Source organism: Phocoena sinus, chromosome 1, assembly GCF_008692025.1.
Source record: "Phocoena sinus isolate mPhoSin1 chromosome 1, mPhoSin1.pri, whole genome shotgun sequence".
Taxonomy (NCBI): Eukaryota; Metazoa; Chordata; class Mammalia; order Artiodactyla; family Phocoenidae; genus Phocoena; species Phocoena sinus.
Genome location: NC_045763.1, coordinates 161,251,129 through 161,269,106, shown reverse-complemented (window position 1 = coordinate 161,269,106; position 17,978 = coordinate 161,251,129). Strand labels below are relative to the sequence as shown.

General features: G+C 37.7%; 1 protein-coding gene across 5 annotated transcripts in view; it reads right to left on the bottom strand.

The window, feature by feature from the left end:
- The window catches only part of SCCPDH (saccharopine dehydrogenase (putative)), a 63,328-nt gene that overhangs the window by 28,492 nt on the left and 16,858 nt on the right, over window positions 1-17,978 (bottom strand). For all 5 annotated transcript variants that reach the window (XR_004352539.1, XR_004352538.1, XM_032651260.1 and 2 more), the window contains exons 6-9: window positions 16,585-16,715; window positions 15,803-15,920; window positions 13,429-13,548; window positions 13,284-13,340 (exon numbers count right to left, since the gene is read on the bottom strand). Coding sequence is in view for 3 of the 5 variants with exons in the window: in XM_032651260.1 (XP_032507151.1) it covers window positions 13,284-13,340; window positions 13,429-13,548; window positions 15,803-15,920; window positions 16,585-16,715 (426 nt within the window). In the remaining 2 variants the exon portion in view is untranslated. The remainder of the gene's footprint in view (window positions 1-13,283; window positions 13,341-13,428; window positions 13,549-15,802; window positions 15,921-16,584; window positions 16,716-17,978) is intronic.

Sequence of the window (17,978 nt, the reverse complement as noted above, 5' to 3'; positions counted from 1 at the left end):
TGAACTGAAAAATGCGCAGAAGATCGGAAGACATTTTTCCAAAGAAGACATACAGATGGCCAATAGGTGCATGAAAAGATGCTCTACATCATTAATCATGAGGGAAATGCACATCAAACCACAATGAGATATCACCTCACACCTGTCAGAACGGCTACCATCAAAAAACTAGAAATAGAGGAATGATCAAGATGGTGGAGTTTAGGAAGTCCCTGAACACACCAAAATTATAACTATATACAGAGCAACTATCAATGAGAACAACCTGAAGACTAGCAGAAAATATTTTCAACAACTAAAGATATAAAGAAGAAACCACAACAAGATGGGTAGGAGAAGCAGAGATGCAGTGTAGGCAAGACCCAAACTCCCAGGTAGGCAACTCCCAAATGGGAGGATAATCACAATTACAGGCATTCTCCCCAGGGAGCGAGGGGTCTGAGCCTCACACTGGGCTCTCCCCAGCCCGGGGGTCCTGTACCAGGAAAACAAGCCCCCAGAACATCTGGCTTTGAAGGCTAGCAGGGCTTGCATACAGAGAGCTGGAGGGCCATAGGAAACAGAGGTTACACTCTTAAAGGACTCTCACAAAATCTCACATGCTCTGAAATCCAATGCAGAGGTAGTAATATGAAAGGAGCCCAGGTCAACCCACTTGCTGATCTTGGAGAGCCTTCCAGGGAGGCAGAAGGGAACTGGGACTCCCTCTGGGGACAGAGATGCTAATGGGAGCCATTTGGGGGCACCTGTTCTGCCATGAGGACACTGGTGCTGGCAAGCACCATTTTGGGGTCCTCCCTCTATCTCATTAGCATCAGGTGCTTCCCTGCCCAGTAGGAGACCAATACCAGCCCTGGGACTCCCTGGGTCCTGCAGCCAGCTATGTTGGGACCCCAGTACTGCTCACCCCAGGGTGGTGGCACCAGCCTGAGCCCCCTGGATACCTGGCGCAGCATGCCATGACTTGGCCACACCTACTATCAGGCTGGTACCAGCCCAGGACCCCCAGGGCCCTGCAGACAGCCTCTCCAGGTCCAGGCCATGCCCACCAGAAGGGCAGTAGCCTCGGCATGAGGCAGGGCCTGGCAGCCATCTGGGGGCCAGCTCTGCCTACTACTGTGCCCACAGTAGTCAGAAAGGCCCATACAGCCCACATAGGGGGCACTGCTAGAGCATATAGCTCCGGTGACCAGTGGGGAGTATGCTGCTAGGCCCCCCTGAAAGTCTCCTACAGGAGGCCATTCTCCAGGATTGCAAAATGTAACTGACTTACCTAATATTATACACTGAAATAAAAAACAGAGACATAGGCAAAAGGAGGCAACAGAGGAATGTGTTCCAAAAAGGAACAAAATAAAACACCAGAAGAACTAAGATAAGTGGAGATAAGCAATCTACTTGATAAAGAGTTCAAGATAATGATCATAAAGGGACTCAAAGATGCTTGGGCGAAGAACAGATGAACACAGTGAGAAGTATAACAAAGAGTTTGAAAATATAAAGAAGAACCAAACATAGCTGAAGAATGTAATAACTGAAATAAAAAATACATGAGAAGAAATCAACAGTAGATTAAAGATACAGATCAGTAAACTGAGAGTAGTGGAAATCATCCAAGCTGAACAGAAAAGACAATGTTTAAAAATGAGAACAGTTAAAGATACCTCTAGGTACTAATGTACTAATTTACTAATATTTGCATTACAGGGGTACCAGAAGGAGAAGAGAGAGAAAGGGGAGAACTTATCTGAAGAAAAAATAGCTGAAAACCTCTCTAACTTAGGAAACAGACATCCAAGCCCAGAAAACACAGAGGGTTCCAAACAATATGAACCCAAAGATATCTACAACAAGACATACTGTGATTAAGATGGTAAAAATTACAGATGAAGAGAGACTCTTAAAAGCAGAAAGAGAAAAGCAAGCAGTTACATACAAGGTAACTCCCGTAAGGCTATCAGCTGACTTTTCAGCATAAACTTTGCCAGGAGGAAGGGAGTGGCATGACATATTTTAAAGTAATGAAAGGAAAAAACCTACAACCAAGAATACTCTACCCAGCAAGGCTATCATTCAGATTTAAAGAGAAGTTTTACAGACAAGCAAAAAGCTAAGAGTTCAGCACCACTAAACAGGCTTTACAAGAAACATTAAAGGGACCTTTCTAAGTGGAAAAGCAAAGACTACAACTAGAAATATAAAAATTATGAAAGGAAAAATCTCATCGGTAAAGGCAAATATATAGTAAAGGTAGTAGACCAACTACTTGTAAAGCTAGCAGAAAAGTTAAAGGACAAAAGTAGTAAAATCACCTATTTTTACAGTAAGTAGTTAAGGGATACACAAAATAAAAAGATGTAAAATATGATTTCAAAAACATTAACATGGGGCTTCCCTGGTGGCGCAGTGGTTGAGAGTCCGCCTGCCGATGCAGGGGACACGGGTTCGTGCCCCAGTCCAGGAAGATCCCACATGCCGCAGAGCGGCTGGGCCCGTGAGCCATGGCCGCTGAGCCTGTGCATCCAGAGCCTGTGCTCCGCAACGGGAGAGACCACAGCAGTGAGAGGCCCGTGTACCACAAAAAACAAACAAACAAAACACCAAAAAACATTAACATGGGGTAGGGGGGAGTAAAAATGCAGGGTTGTTAGAAATGTGTTCGAACTTAAAGAGATCATTCACTTATAATAATCACAAATATATACAGGTTGCTATATATAAACCTCATGGTAACCCCAAACCAAAAATCTATAATAGATACACACACACAAAAAAGAAAGAGATCCAAACATAACACTAAAGATAGTCATCAAATTACATGGGAAGAGAGAAAAAGAAGAAAAAATAAAAAAACTACAAAAACAACCAGAAAACAATTAACAAAATGGTAGTAAGTACATACCTATCAATAATTACAGTAAATGTAAATGGACTAAATGCTCTACTCAAAAGATGTAGAGTGACTGAATGGATACATAAACAAGGCCCATATATATGCTACTTACAAGAGACTCACTTCAGATATAAAGACACACATAGACTGAAAGTGAGGGAATGGAAAACGGTATTCCATGTGAAAAAAAATGAAAAGAAAGCCAGAGTAGCAATACTTATATCAGAGAAAATAGACTTTAAAACCAAGACTATAACAAGAGATAAGGATGGATATTACTAAGTAGAAAGGGACCAATCCAACAGGAGGGTATAACAACAATCCAACATAGGAGTACCTAAATACATAAAGCAAATCTTAACAAACATACAAGGAGAAATTGACAGTAACACAATCATAGTAGGAGACTTTAACACCTCACTAACATCAATGAACAGATCACACAAACAGAAAATCAATAAGGAAACTCTGGCCTTAAATGACATATTACACTAGATGAACTTAATAGATATATACAAAGCAATCCATCCAAAAGCAGCAGAATACACATTCTTTCCAAGTACACACGGACATTCTCCAGTATAGACCACATGCTAGGCCACAGAATAAGGCTTGGTAAATTTAAGAAAATTGAAATCATATCAAGCATCTTTTCCAACCACAACACTATGAAACCAGAAATCAACTATAAGGAAAAACTGCAAAAATCAAACATGTGAAGGATAAACAACATGCTACTAAACAACAAATGGCTTAATGAAGAAAGAGGATATCAAAAAAATACCTGGAGACACATGAAAATGGAAACACAACAATCCAAAATCTACAGGACACAGGAAAAGCAGTTCTAAGGGGGAAGCTTACAGCATTACAAGCCAACCTCAGGAAACAAACAAACAAAGTTCAAGTAAATAACCTAACTTTACACCTAAAGGAACTAGAAAAATAAGAACAAACAAGACTCAAAGTTAGTAGAAGGAAAGGAATCATAACGATCAGGGCAGAAATAAATGAAATAGAGGCTACAACAACAACAGAAATGATCAATGAAACTAAAAGCTGATTCTTTGGGTAGATAAACAAAATTGATAAACTTTTAGCCAGACTCATCAAGAAAGAAAGAGAGCTCAAATAAATAAAATCAGAACTGAAAAAGGAGAAGTTACAATTGATATCACAGAAACACAAGGGATCATAAAAGATTTCTGAAACAACTGCATGTGAATAAAATGCACAATATAGAAATGGACGAATTCCTAGAAATGTACAATCTCCCAAGATGGAATCAAGAAAAAATAGAAAATATAAACAGACTGGTTACCAGGAATGAAACTGAATCAGTAATTTAAAAAACCCTCAACTCCCAATAAACAAAAGTCCAGTACCAGAAGGCTTCACAGGTGAATTTACCAAACACTTAAAGAAGAGTTAATGCCTAACCTTCTCAAACTTCCCCAAAAAATGCAGAGGAAGAAATGCTTCCAAAGTCATTCTATGAACGTGCATCACCCTGATACCAAGACCAGACAAAGATATCACAAAAAAAGAAAATTACAAGCCAATATCATTGATGAACATAGATGCAAAAATCCTCAACAAAATGTTAGCAAACTGAATTCAACAATACATTAAAAGAATCATATACCATGATCAAGTGGGATTTATCCTGGGATGTAAGGTTAATTCAATAACTGTAAATCAATCATTGTGATACAGGGTATACAGGGAACATACTGGGTATACAGGGAACATACTTCAACATAATAAAGGCCATATATGACAAGCCCACAGCTAACATCATCCTCAATGGTGAAAATCTGAAGGCATTTCCTCTAACATCAGGAAGAAGACAAGAGTGCCCACTCTTGCCACTTTTATTCAACATAGTATTGGAAGTCCTAGCCACAACAATCAGACAAGAAAAAAGAAATACAAGGAATCTAAATTGGAAAGAAAGAAGTAAAACTGTCGCTGTTTGCAGAGGTCACAATACTACATACAACAGATCCTAAAGATGCCACCAAAAAACTATTAAAACTAATAAATGAATTTAGTAAAGTTGCAGGATATGGTACAAAATAATATACAGAAATCTGTTGTATTTCTATACACTAACAACAAACAATCATTAAGAAAACAATCTCATTTACAATTGCATCAAAAGGAATAATACCTAGTAAAAATCTAACCAATGAGGTAAAATACCTGAAAAATTATAAGACGCTGATGAAAGAAACTGAAGACGACACATAGAAAGATACACCATGCTCGTGGATTGTAAGAATTAATATTGTTAGAATGACAATACTACCCAAGGCAATCTAGAGAATGAATGCAATACCTATCAAAATACCAATGGCATTTTTCACAGACCAAGACCAAATAATTCTTAATTGTGAAGTCAAAAGACCTCAAATAGTCAAAATAATCCTGAGACAGAACAACAAAGCTAGAAGTGTCATCTTCCCTAATTTCAAACTATACTACAAAGGTACAGTAATCAAAACAGTATGGTACTGGGAATTCCCTGGTGGTCCAGCAGCTAGGACTCCATGTTTCCACTGCAGAAGGCACAGGTTTGATTCCTGGTCATGGAACTAAGATCCCGCAAGCCACATGGCATTGCCAAAAGAACAAAAAACAACCCAAAAAACCCAGTATGGTACTGGCAGAAAAAAGCAGACGCATAGATCAATGGAATAGAATAAAGAGCTCAGAGATAATCCCACACTTACATGTTCAATTAATCTACGACAAAGGAGGCAAGAATATACAACAGGAAAGACAACCTCTTTAATAAATTGTGTTGGGAAAACTGGACAGCTATATGCAAAAAATCAAACTGGACTACTGTCTCACACCATATAGAAAAATAAACTCAAAGTAGATTAAAGGGCTTCCCTGGTGGCGCAGTGGTTGAGAGTCTGCCTGCCGATGCAGGGGACATGGGTTCGTGCCCCGGTCCGGGAAGATCCCACATGCCGCGGAGCAGCTGGGCCCATGAGCCATGGCCGCTAAGCCTGCGCGACCGGAGCCTGTGCTCCGCAATGGGAGAGGCCACAACAGTGAGAGGCCCGCATACAGTTAAAAAAAAAAAAAAAAAAAAAAAAGTAGATTAAAAACTTAAGTGTAAAACCTGAAACCACAAAAATCTCTAGAAGAAAATATAAGTAGTATGCTCTTTGACATTGTCTTAGCAATATTTTACTGGATGTCTCCTCAGTCAAGGGAAACAAAAGCAAAAATAAACAAGTGGGACTACATTAAATTGAATTTTGCACCGTGAAGGAAACTATCAACAAAACAAAAAGACTGCCTACTGAATGGAAGAAGATATTTGCAAACAGTATATCTAATAAGGGGTTAATAACTAAAATATACAAAGAATGTATACAACTCAACATCAACAAAACCCCAAACAACCTGATTAAAAATGGGCAGTGGAACGGAATAGACATTTTTCCAAAAAAATATATACAGATGGCCAACAGCACATGAAAATATGCTCAATATCACTAATCATCAGGGAAATGCAAATCAAAACCATAATATCACCTCACACCTGTCAGAATAGCTATTATCAAAAAAGACAAATAAGTGTTGATGTGGAGAAAAAGGAACCCTTGTGAATTGTTGGTGGGTATGTAAATTGAATGAATGCCACTATAAAAGAGAGTATGGAGGTTCCTCAAAAAATTAAAAACAGAACTAGCATATGATCCAGCAAGTCCACTCCCAGATATTTATTTGAAGAAAACAAAAACACTAATTTGAAAAAAATATATGCATCCCCATGTTCACTACGGCATTATTTACAATAGCCAAGACGTGGAAACAACCTAAATGTCCACTAATGGATAAAGAAAATGCAGTGTGTATATATGTATGTGTGTGTGTGTGTGCGTGCGCGCATATATATATTAAGGTCATATATACAGAGAACAGATTGGTGGTTGTCAGAGGCAGGGGGTAGGGGTGGAAGAAATCAATGAACTGGATATTTTTTTTAGATTAAATAAATTGAATAAAAAATAAAGAAAAAGATAGGAGCTTTTCAGTACATTTATCAAAATTAGGTAACTATTATTTAAAAGTAGCAATAGATTCATCTACTAATGTATGCCCAAGGTCATATGCTGTCAAAGGCCAATAATACCAAAGAAGATGAATTCCAAATAAAAACAGGAGGAAGCCAAGTTGGATACGTTTCACAAAAGAAACCAAGGGGACTTCCTTGGTGCAAAGATATTTGGCAGCTTTCTCAGGCATGACCACTTTTCCTTCCCATTTCCCTCACTTCATTCTACAACATGTAGCCTTATAAATGCCTGAGCATTACATTATAAATTGTAAGTGAGTTCATGAGATCTGAGCAGAGATTATCTTAAAATAATAGGATGAACAAAATTAAATAATAGGATGGCATCCAGGCCTTTCAAGGCCTGATTGATTGTTCACTATACACTAAATCTCCCAGAATTAGTGTTGGCAAGTAGAGAAGAAAGGAAAAGAGGAAACAAATAGGGAGAGAAGTTATTGATTTTTTTCTGTCCAAACATGTCTAAGGGAGAGGATAACTCTTCCAGGCTACCTGCACTGTAGTCCATCTCTTGTGAAGATTGATTCCACCAAAAAAAAAAAAAAAAGTGAATTGTCTTCTGTAATTTGCTTAAATGGAGAGAATAAGTAAGCAGGACAATGCCTTGTTCTGAAATTATCTTACCTACCTAATAGATATATTTCTGGTTAAGTTAATTAATTGCATTCTGGTTTATATTACCTCAGGCTCTTGTGAATTAGTTACAGTGAGTAACCAATTCTTCTGGCCGTGATAAATCTAAACAGTGTTAAGAACCCATATAATGATTAGTAAGTTTCAGCACTGGAATCAGGACCATTGTAAGCTCTTCCTTCTTTTCACACTTACACTGCTCCTATACCAGTGGTTTCTAATTCTTAACTCAAGAACCCCTTTCGGGGGAAAAAGTCGAGAAGGGATGCAGTAGCATGGTGGATTGCAGTCTAACATGGCTAGAACATACAACTGAAGAGGAACAGGGTGTGAACAAAGTCAGACACACAGGCTGTACTTGTCTCCTCCCCTGACTGAGGCACACATGCTATCTGATTGTAACCCTCTCAGGCATGACACATTCAGTATGAGACAATTTTCAACAGTCTCTAGGATGCTACTACCAATTAATCAGAGTTGGCATAAAAAAAAAAAAAGCCTATCTGCTATCCAGGGCTAGCTCATGAAGGGCCTCACATCTGCAGAGATGGACTTCAGTCACTGGTGCTCTAGGAGTGTGAACCAAAATAACCCAAACATCACCCAGAACCTTCCTACCTCCACATGAGTGATTCACAACCTTGGCAGTGCATTAACATTACTGGGGAGTTTTCAAAAAGCCCACTGCCCAGGCCACATTCCACACCAATCAAACCCGCATCTCTGGTCATCTGTTTTGGGCTCTCTCCCAAAGCTGAGAACCATTGACCTATCCTTCGAGGCCCCACTCCACACCTACTGAATCAGAATGTCCAGATGCCAGGGTCAAAGATGTATTTGAAAAAAATCTCCCTGGGTGATTCTGATATATAAAGTCCCAGCTGTAAGAGTCATTGCCAAAGCAATAAGCCAGGGAAGTATTTTAAAGAAGGTGATAACAGGGTCAGATTTTATTGTTTATTGAAGTATAGTTGATTTACAGTATTGTTAGTTTCAGGTGTACAGCAAAGTGATTTAGTTATACGTGTGTATATATATTTTTTCACATTATTTTCCATTATAGGTTATTATAAGATATTGAATATAGTTCCTTGTGTTATATAGTAAATCCACGTTGCTTATCTATTTTATGTATAGTAGTTTGTAGCTGTTAATCCCCTTCTCCTAATTTATTCGCCGTTTCCCCTTTGGTAACCATAAATTTGTTTTCTATCTCTGAGAATGTTTCTGTTTTGTATATAGATTCATTTGTATCAGTTTTTAGACTCCACATATAAGTGATATCATATAATATTTGTCTTTCTCTTACTTCACTTAGTACGGTATTCTCTAGGTCCATCCACATTGATGCAAACAGCAATATTTCATTCTTTTTTTATGTCTGAGTAATATACACCACATCTCCTCAAACCAATTGTCTGTTGATGGGCACTTGGGTTGTTTCCATGTCTTGGCTATTGTAAACAGTGCTGCTATGTACATTGGGGTGGATTTATCTTTCTGAATTAGAGTTTTCCTCTTTTCTGGATATATGCCCAGGAGTGGGATTGCTGGATCATATGGTAGCTCTATTTTTAGTTTTTTAAGGAATCTCTATACTGTTTTCCATAGTGGCTGTACCAATTTACATTCCCACCAACAGTGTAGAAGGCTTCTCTTTCCTCCACACCCTCTCCAGCATTTATTATTTGTAGACTTTATGATGATAGCCATTCTGACTGGTGTGAGGTGATAGCTCATTGTGGTTTTGTCATTTCTCTAATAATTAGTGATGTTGAGCATCTTTTCATGTGCTTCTTGGCCACATGTATGTCTTCATTGGAGAAATGTCTATTTAGATCTTCTGACCATTTTTTTTTTTTTTTTTTGCGGTACACGGGCCTCTCACTGTTGTGGCCTCTCCCGCTGCGGAGCACAGGCTCCGGACGCGCAGGCTCAGTGGCCATGGCTCACGGGCGCAGCCGCTCCACGGCATGTGGGATCCTCCTGGACCGGGGCACGAACCTGCATCCCCTGCATCGGCAGGCGGACCCTCAACCACTGCGCCACCAGGGAAGCCCTCTGACCATTTTTTAATTGGATTTTTTTTTCATATTGAGTTGTATGAACTGTTTGTATATTTTGGACATTAACCCCTGTTTGGCTGCATTGTTTGCAAATGTTTTCTCCCAGTCCGTAGGTTGTCTTTTCATTTTGCTGATGGTTTGTTTTGCAGTGCAAAAGGTTTTAAGTTTAATTAGGTCCCATTTGTTTACTTTTGCTTTTATTTCTTTTGCCTTGGAATACAGATCTAAGAAAATATTGCTATGATTTATGTCCAAGAATGCTTTGCCCAGGTTCTCCTGTAGAAGTTTTATGGTATCGTGTCTTATATTTAGGTCTTTAAACCATTTTGAGTTTATTTTTGTATATGGTGTGAGGGAGTGTTCTAATTTCATTGACACATGAAGTTGTCCAGCTTTCCCAACACCACCTGCTGAAGAGACTGTCTTTTCTCAATTGTATATTCTTGCCTCTTTTGTCAAAGATTAATTGCCTATAGGTGTGTGGTTTTATTTCTGGGCTCTCTATTCTGTTCCATTGACCTGTTTTTGTGCCAATACCATGCTGTTTTGATTATGATAGCTTTGTAGTATTGTCTGAAGTCTAGAAGGGTTATGCCTCCAGCTTTGTTCTTTTTCCTCAGGATTGCTTTGGCAGTTCTGTGGTTCCATATTAATTTTAGGATTATTCGTTCCAGTTCTGTTAGAAATGTCATGGGTAATTTGATAGGGATGACATTAAATCTGTAGATTTCTTTGGATAGTATGGCCATTTTAACAATATTAATTCTTCTAGTCCAAGAGCATGGGCTATCTTTCCATTTCTTTGAATCATCTTCAATTTCCTTTATCAATGTTTTACAGTTTTCATCATATAGGTCTTTCACCGCTTTGGTTAAGTTTATTCCTAGTTTTTTTTTTGATGAGATTTTAAACGGAATTTTTTTTTTTACTTTTTCTTTCTGATATTTCATTGTTAGTGTAAAGGACTGCAACAGATTTCTGTATATTAATCTTGTATCCTGTTACCTTGCTGAATTCATTTATTAGTTCCAATAGTTTTTGTGTGGAGTCTTTAGGGTTCCCTATATAGGGTATCATGTCATCTGCAATTTTACCTCTTCCCTTCCAATTTGGATATCTTTTATTTCTTTTTCTTGTCCAACTGCAGTGGCTAGGACTTCCAATACAATGTTGAACAGAAGTGATGAGAGTGGGCATCATCTGTCTTGTTCCTGAATTTGGTGGGAAGGCTTTCAGCTTTTCACTGTTGAGTTTTATGTTGGCTATGCGTTTGTGGTAAATGGCTTTTATTATGTTGAGATATGTTTCCTCTATACCCACTTTGGTGAGAGTTTGTATCATGAATGGATGTTGAATTTTATCAAATGCTTTTTCTGTGTCTAATGAGATGATCCTATGATTTTTGTCTTCTCTTTTGTTAATGTGGTGTATCACACTGATTGATTTGCATATGTTGAACCATCCTTGGGAACAGAGTCAGATTTGCATCATAGATTTCTTATACAGCAGTGGGAAGATGAATTAGAAAGAAATCATAGGAAGGCTATGAACAGTTCAGCTGAAAGATAAGGGCCTGCACTATTAACAGTGAAAAGACAACCCCACAGACTGGGAGAAAATATTTGCAAATCACATATCTGATAAGGGATTAATATACAGAATATACACAGAGCTCCTCGAACTCAACAATACAGTACAAAAATGGGCAAATGACAAGAACAGACATTTCTCTAAAGAAGATATAGAAATAAGCCAATAAGCAGCACATGGAGAGAAGTTCAACATCACTAATCATTTAGGGAACTGCAAATCAAAACCATAATGAGAGATCACCTCACAACTATTAGGATGGCTACTATAAAAAAAAAAAAAGGAAATAGCAAGTGTTGGTAAGGATGTGGAGAAATTAGAACCTTTGTGCACAGTTGGTGGGAATGTAAAATGGTGCAGCCACAGTGGAAAATAGTTTGTTGGTTCCTAAAAAATTTAAAACTAGAATTACCACAGGATCCAACAATTGAATTTCTGGGAATATACCCAAAAGAACTGAAAGAAGGGTCTTGAAGAGATATCTGCACACCCAATTTCATAAAGGCATTATTCAAAATAGACAAAAATAGAAGTAACCCAAGTGTCTATGGACAGATGAATGGATAAGCAAAATACAGTATATACAATCAGCCCTCCATATTCATGATTTCTGTGTCCACACTCATCCAATGTCAAATCCAAATTATTTGGGAAAAAACTTCCAGAAATTTCCAAAGAGCAAAACTTGAATTTGCCTCATGCCACCAACTATTAACATACCATTTACAATTATTTACGTAGTATTTACATAGGTATTATAAAGTAATCTATAGATGATTTAAAGTATACAGGACAATGTCTATAAGTTATATGCAAATACTATGCTATTTTATATAAGGGACTTGAGCATCATGGATTTTGGTACCTGTGGGGCATCCTGGAACCAATCCTCTGAAGATACTGAGAAACAACCCTATATACAATGGAATATTATTTGGCCTCAAAAGAAAGGAAATTCTGACACATGCTACAACACGGATGAACTCTGAGGACATTATCCTATGTAAAATAAGCTGATCACAGAAGGACAAATTCTGCATGATTCCACTCATGATGTTCTAGTGTGGTCAAACTCATAGACACAAAGTAGAATTGCGTTTGCTAGGAACTGGGGAAAAAGGGGAAAGGAGAGTTATTTTTTAATGCGTATAGAGTTTCAGTTTTGCAAGATGAAAACAATTCTGGAAATGGATGGTGGTGATGGCTGTATAATAACATGAAAGTACTTGATACCACTGAACACTTAAAAATGGTTAAGATGGGGAATTTTGTCATGTGTATTTTACCACGATTAGAAGGAAGAGAGAGAGAGAGAGAGAGAGAAGAGAAGAGGGATAAGAGCCTGAACTAAGGTAGTTATGATGGATTTGGAGAAAAATCTAGAATGATGCCTACGTTCAGGACTGGGCAGATGACACTGCCACCAACTGAGATGGGAAATACAGAAGGAAGAAGAGGGTTCAGTGGAAATAAATTTAGATTTTACACATGAAATCTGAAGTGCCTGAAGCAGTTATATTGAGGATACCAGACAGATGGTAATTCAACTTATCTACCATGGGGATCCAGGGTGTGTGAAAGAGGAAAGGGAAGGGAAGCTTGGAGGAGGGGGAGAGAGGACGTAAAAAAGGAGGAGATAATGAAGGAGAAAAACTGAAGAGTAAAGATATTTGAAATCTCTATGAAGTAAAGAGAATATAATTTCTGGAGCCAGATAGCTGGGTTCTCATCCTAACTTGGCCATTTACTCACTATAGGACTTTGGCAAGTTTCTTAGCCTCTCTGTGACTCAGTTTTCTCATTTGTAAAATGGAGATAACACCTCAAGGAGTGTTCAAAAAGACTGAGTAATCTAATTTATGTAAAGAATATAAAAGAGTGTCTGAAACACAGTAAGTGCTTCATCAGGTCTTAGCTGTTATTTTAACTACACTGAGGAAAAGTAAAAATGAAATAAAGAAAAATATTATTTTAGAGACCTGGATACAAAGGAAAGGGTTACCTGTTTTTGTGTTGGACCTTGTTTTGAGAAATAACCAAAGGAGAAGAGCCATGGGAACTAAAGGAAAAAATAAAACCTTTAGTGATATTTTCAAAAATTCATGGAAAATACTTCTAAGGTCTAATTTCATAGAAATATTACTTACTTTTATGAGGAGTTGCCTTCCAATGCCAAACTTCACAAAGAATAAAAAGAAAAGTCCAGCAAACATCAGCTTAATAACAGAGGTGACACCTCCCACAGTTACATAAGCAGCATACTGAACCTAGATGAAGAATATAAAGTCAGGATGTTACTCCCTACTTTCTTAGACCAAGTAATACAAGAATGTTAGCTACTAATAACTTACTCTATAGTCATAAATATCGAACAAAAAGCAGTTTCCATTTTATGAATGTGTTATGTTCCAAAAGCTTGTCCAGAAATCAGACACTGGGAAGACATTTTTTTTTTTTTTGAGGTACGAGGGCCTCTCACTGCTGTGGCCTCTCCCGTTGCGGAGCACAGGCTCTGGACGCGCAGGCTTAGCGGCCATGGCTCACAGGCCCAGCCGCTCCGCGGCAATCTTCCTGGACTGGGGCACGAACCCGTGTCCCCTGCATCGACAGGCGGACTCTCAACCACTGTGCCACCAGGGAAGCCCCCAGGGAGGACATTTTTAAAAAGAAATTATTAAAATGGGCAGAAGGCCTAAATAGACACTTTCCAAAGAAGATATACAGATTGCCAACAAACACATGAAAGGATGCTCAACATCACTAATCATTAGAGAAATGCAAAATCAAACTACAATGAGGTATCACCTCACACTGGTCAGAATGGCCATCACCAAAAAATCTACAAACATGGCTTCCCTGGTGGCGCAGTGGTTGAGAGTCCGCCTGCCGATGCAGGGGACACGGGTTCGTGCCCCAGTCCGGGAAGATCCCACATGCCACAGAGCGGCTAGGCCCGTGAGCCATGGCCGCTGAGCCTGCACGTCTGGAGTCTGGAGCATGTGCTCCGCAACGGGAGAGGCCACAACAGTGAGAGGCCCGCGTACTGCAAAGAAACAAAACAAAACAAAACAAAAAAACTACAAACAATATATGCTGGAGAGGGTGTGGAGAAAAGGGAACCCTCTTGCCCTGTTGGTGGGAATGTAAATTGATACAGCCACTATGGAGAATAGTATGGAGGTCCCTTAAAAATCTAAGAATAGAACTACCATATGACCCAACAATCCCACTACTGGGCATATACCCTGAGAAAACCATAATTCAAAAGTAGTCATGTACCACAATGTTCATTGCAGCTCTATTTACAATAGCCAGGACATGGAATCAACCTAAATGCCCATCAACAGATGAATGGATAAAGAAGATGTGGCACATATATACAATGGAATATTACTCAGCCATAAAAAGATGAAATTGAGTTATTTGTAGTGAGGTGGATGGACCTAGAGTCTGTCATACAGAATGAAGTAAGTCAGAAAGAGAAAACCAAATACTGTATGCTAACACATATATATGGAATCCAAAAAAAAAGGGTTCTGAAGAACCTAGGGGCAGGACAGGAATAAAGACGCAGACGTAGAGAATGGACATGAGGACACGAGGCGGGGGAAGGGTAAACTGGGACAAAGTGAGAGAGTGGCATGGAGCTATACACACTACCAAATGTAAAACAGATAGCTAGGAGGAAGAAGCCGCAGAGCACAGGGAGATCGGCTCGGTGCTTTGTGTCCACCTAGAAGGGTGGGATAGGGAGGTTGGGAGGGAAAAGCAAGAGGGAGGAGATATGGGGATGTATGCATATGTATAGCTGATTCACTTTGTTATACAGTAGAAGCTAACACACCATTGTAAAGCAATTATACTCCAATAAAGATGTTAAAAAAAAATTGTTGCAAAAGGTAATTAGCTCCCCCTATTTGAACACAAAAGTCCACATAATCTATATATAAAAAGTCCATAACAATATACCTGAGTTTAACAATTATACATTACAGAGTGTAGACTCCACTTACAATCTCTTCTATAAGAAAATACTCTCGTTTTTTGTTTTTTTTTTTAAAACTTGACATAGTTTCCTCTTCAAGTCTCAGCAGTGGGAAAAATTACTTCCCTCACCAAATGGAGTAGGATAGTTCTCTAGAGGTAGCAAGGAGATAAGAGAGAAGAACCTAGACACCTCCATAAGCAACAGAAAGAGTATTCTAGCAGCTGAAACTCGCAACAGGGCTGTTGGGTATTTACGATACCAGGATTTCCTATACTGAACTTGCTGCTATTGTGTTACATTAAAAAGGTATTCAGAAGGTCAGAGTTGAATTATGGGAGAAGGCTATTACCACCCCCATAAAATGCAAAATGTTCTACACTACTAATTCTTTATGCTTCCAGAAACTGAAACATGCACTATTTTAGCTCTTTCTTTTTTTGCTTTATAAACATAAAAATCCTACATTAAAATGATAGGGGAACTGAAACAAACATAGAATACTCTTTATTAAAAAATAAATCATATACGCTTACAGGTGATTGCTCTAAATTTTCGTGCAAGTAACGCTGAGTCCGCTTCACAACAGACACATCTGCTCCCAAGAAAGGAATGGAATAACTGTTGAGTTCTCTGCAGTAAGAAATTGGCCACCTGCAAGACAGAAGCATGTTGTATCTTCTCCATTTACAGTGACCACAACTATAACTGGTAAATTTCTGAATAAAAACCTTAACTCTTCTTGAGGCAATTAATAATAACAGTAAAGATGGCAGATCTGCTCTTAATTAAAATTTACTTCAGTATTTGTCCTTTGTTCTCTACACCTGCACCCAAACAAGTGACAAGTTGGAACAATGTAGTATTCTTCACACCATGGGCGCTTAACACATATAGTTTGACCATGTTTTATACCCCATCAATTTCCCTAGATAATGATAAGAAGAACACTCATTTCAACAGCCAAACTCTGAGTTTAGAGTTCTCACATATAAATACTAATTAATAGGTTGATTAATATACATAAGATCATCACATTTTTACAGCATGAAATTTAATTGATGTTTAATTTTGATATTGATAGTGAAGAGTCATAAAACTGATTTTTTCCAGAATTTTCCCAGAATCCAAATGTATTATTATATATGAAGTACTTAAACTTAGGGTAACATATTAATTATATTTTATTTATCTTTGAAAACAATCCTGAACTCACTATAAAAGTCTCCAGGCTTTTCTTAGTAGCATATGTTATTAACAGTCAGATAAACAACAATATGGTTAGATAAACTGAAGAATAGATTTTGAGATAATATACCTTCTTTTCAATTTTGGACCAACAATTGGGACAGGCTTCAAATTGGACTCATTTCGTAGTTTTTTCAAATTACTCTGATCTCCAAAACCATAAACCGCTGACTTCCAGGTACCATCATGAGTGCACAACCCCTAACAAAATAATTCAAGAGTTAAAGCAACTTGTCTTAGAACTGACACAATATTGTAAATTAACTATACTCCAATAAAATTAAAATATTAGAAGAAACATGTCTTAAGGGATAATTACTAAAATGTAAAACCAAGTAATTTATAATTGATACAAAGAACATTTCACCTCTATTTGAGCAAGGCATAATCCCTTATTTAATAATCTTGAGATAAATTTTTATGACTGGCTAGGCAGCAGTAAAACTCATCAGTTTGATCACATTCACTATTTATACCCTATTTATATATTATATATTTACAAACATATGCCCTTTCTTCTTTCCTCCTACCATTATTTATGCTCTTTTTAATAAGTTTCATGTCATCATTTTCACTCAACTATTTATCACTGATTGCTTTAAGCAGAAAAAAAGAAACACTAAAACCATCAGAAGATTCAGGTTTTCATATAACAGCTTTGATGAAACTGAAAGGTAAAGAGACACCAACCTAATTTCTATTTTGGTACAGATTAATTTCTTCTGTTTGTTAAAACTAAATCAGAGCTAAAAGTCTTAAGAGTTTGATTTGTGAAACTATCCTCAGTCTGCACCTAGCCAATCTGACCTACTTGCAAAGATTTCCAAAAATCAGGAGAAAATAGTTTTTTTTAAAACGTTAAGAGTATCTTCTCATACAAATAAGCCATCAAAAAGGCAAAAATTACATTCCATTTTAAAAACCTTTTATTTTGTTGAAAAATAGAAAGAAAAGTGCACAAGACATAAAAGTATAATTTAATGTAATTATGAAGCTAACATCTATGTAAACCCAGAAGGCCCTCCTTCTGTCCTGCCTTTGTGGTAATCAAGAAAACTCCTTGCTTCTTTAAGAGTTTTACCACTTAAGTATTCATTTCTAAACAGTGCAGTGAGTTTTGCCCGTTTCTAAATTTTACAGAAATGGAACCATATAATGTATATTCCTTGAGTTTGGCTTCTTTTGCTCAAAATTGTGATGTTAGGATTCATCATGTGTTAGAAGGACCTCCTACTCTGCTGTTGACCTTCCATTTTCTTAATGGTGTCTTGTGATATAAAAAGACATACTCAATTTAAAATTTTAAATGTATTCCACTTTTTTTTATATTTAATGCCTTCCGTGTCTTTTGCAAGCAGTCATTTGTTCCCTGTACAACATGGTGACTATAGTTTATATTATATAGAAAATTAGAAATTTGCCAGGAAAGATGATTTTAAAAGTTCTTAGGACTTCCCTGGTAGT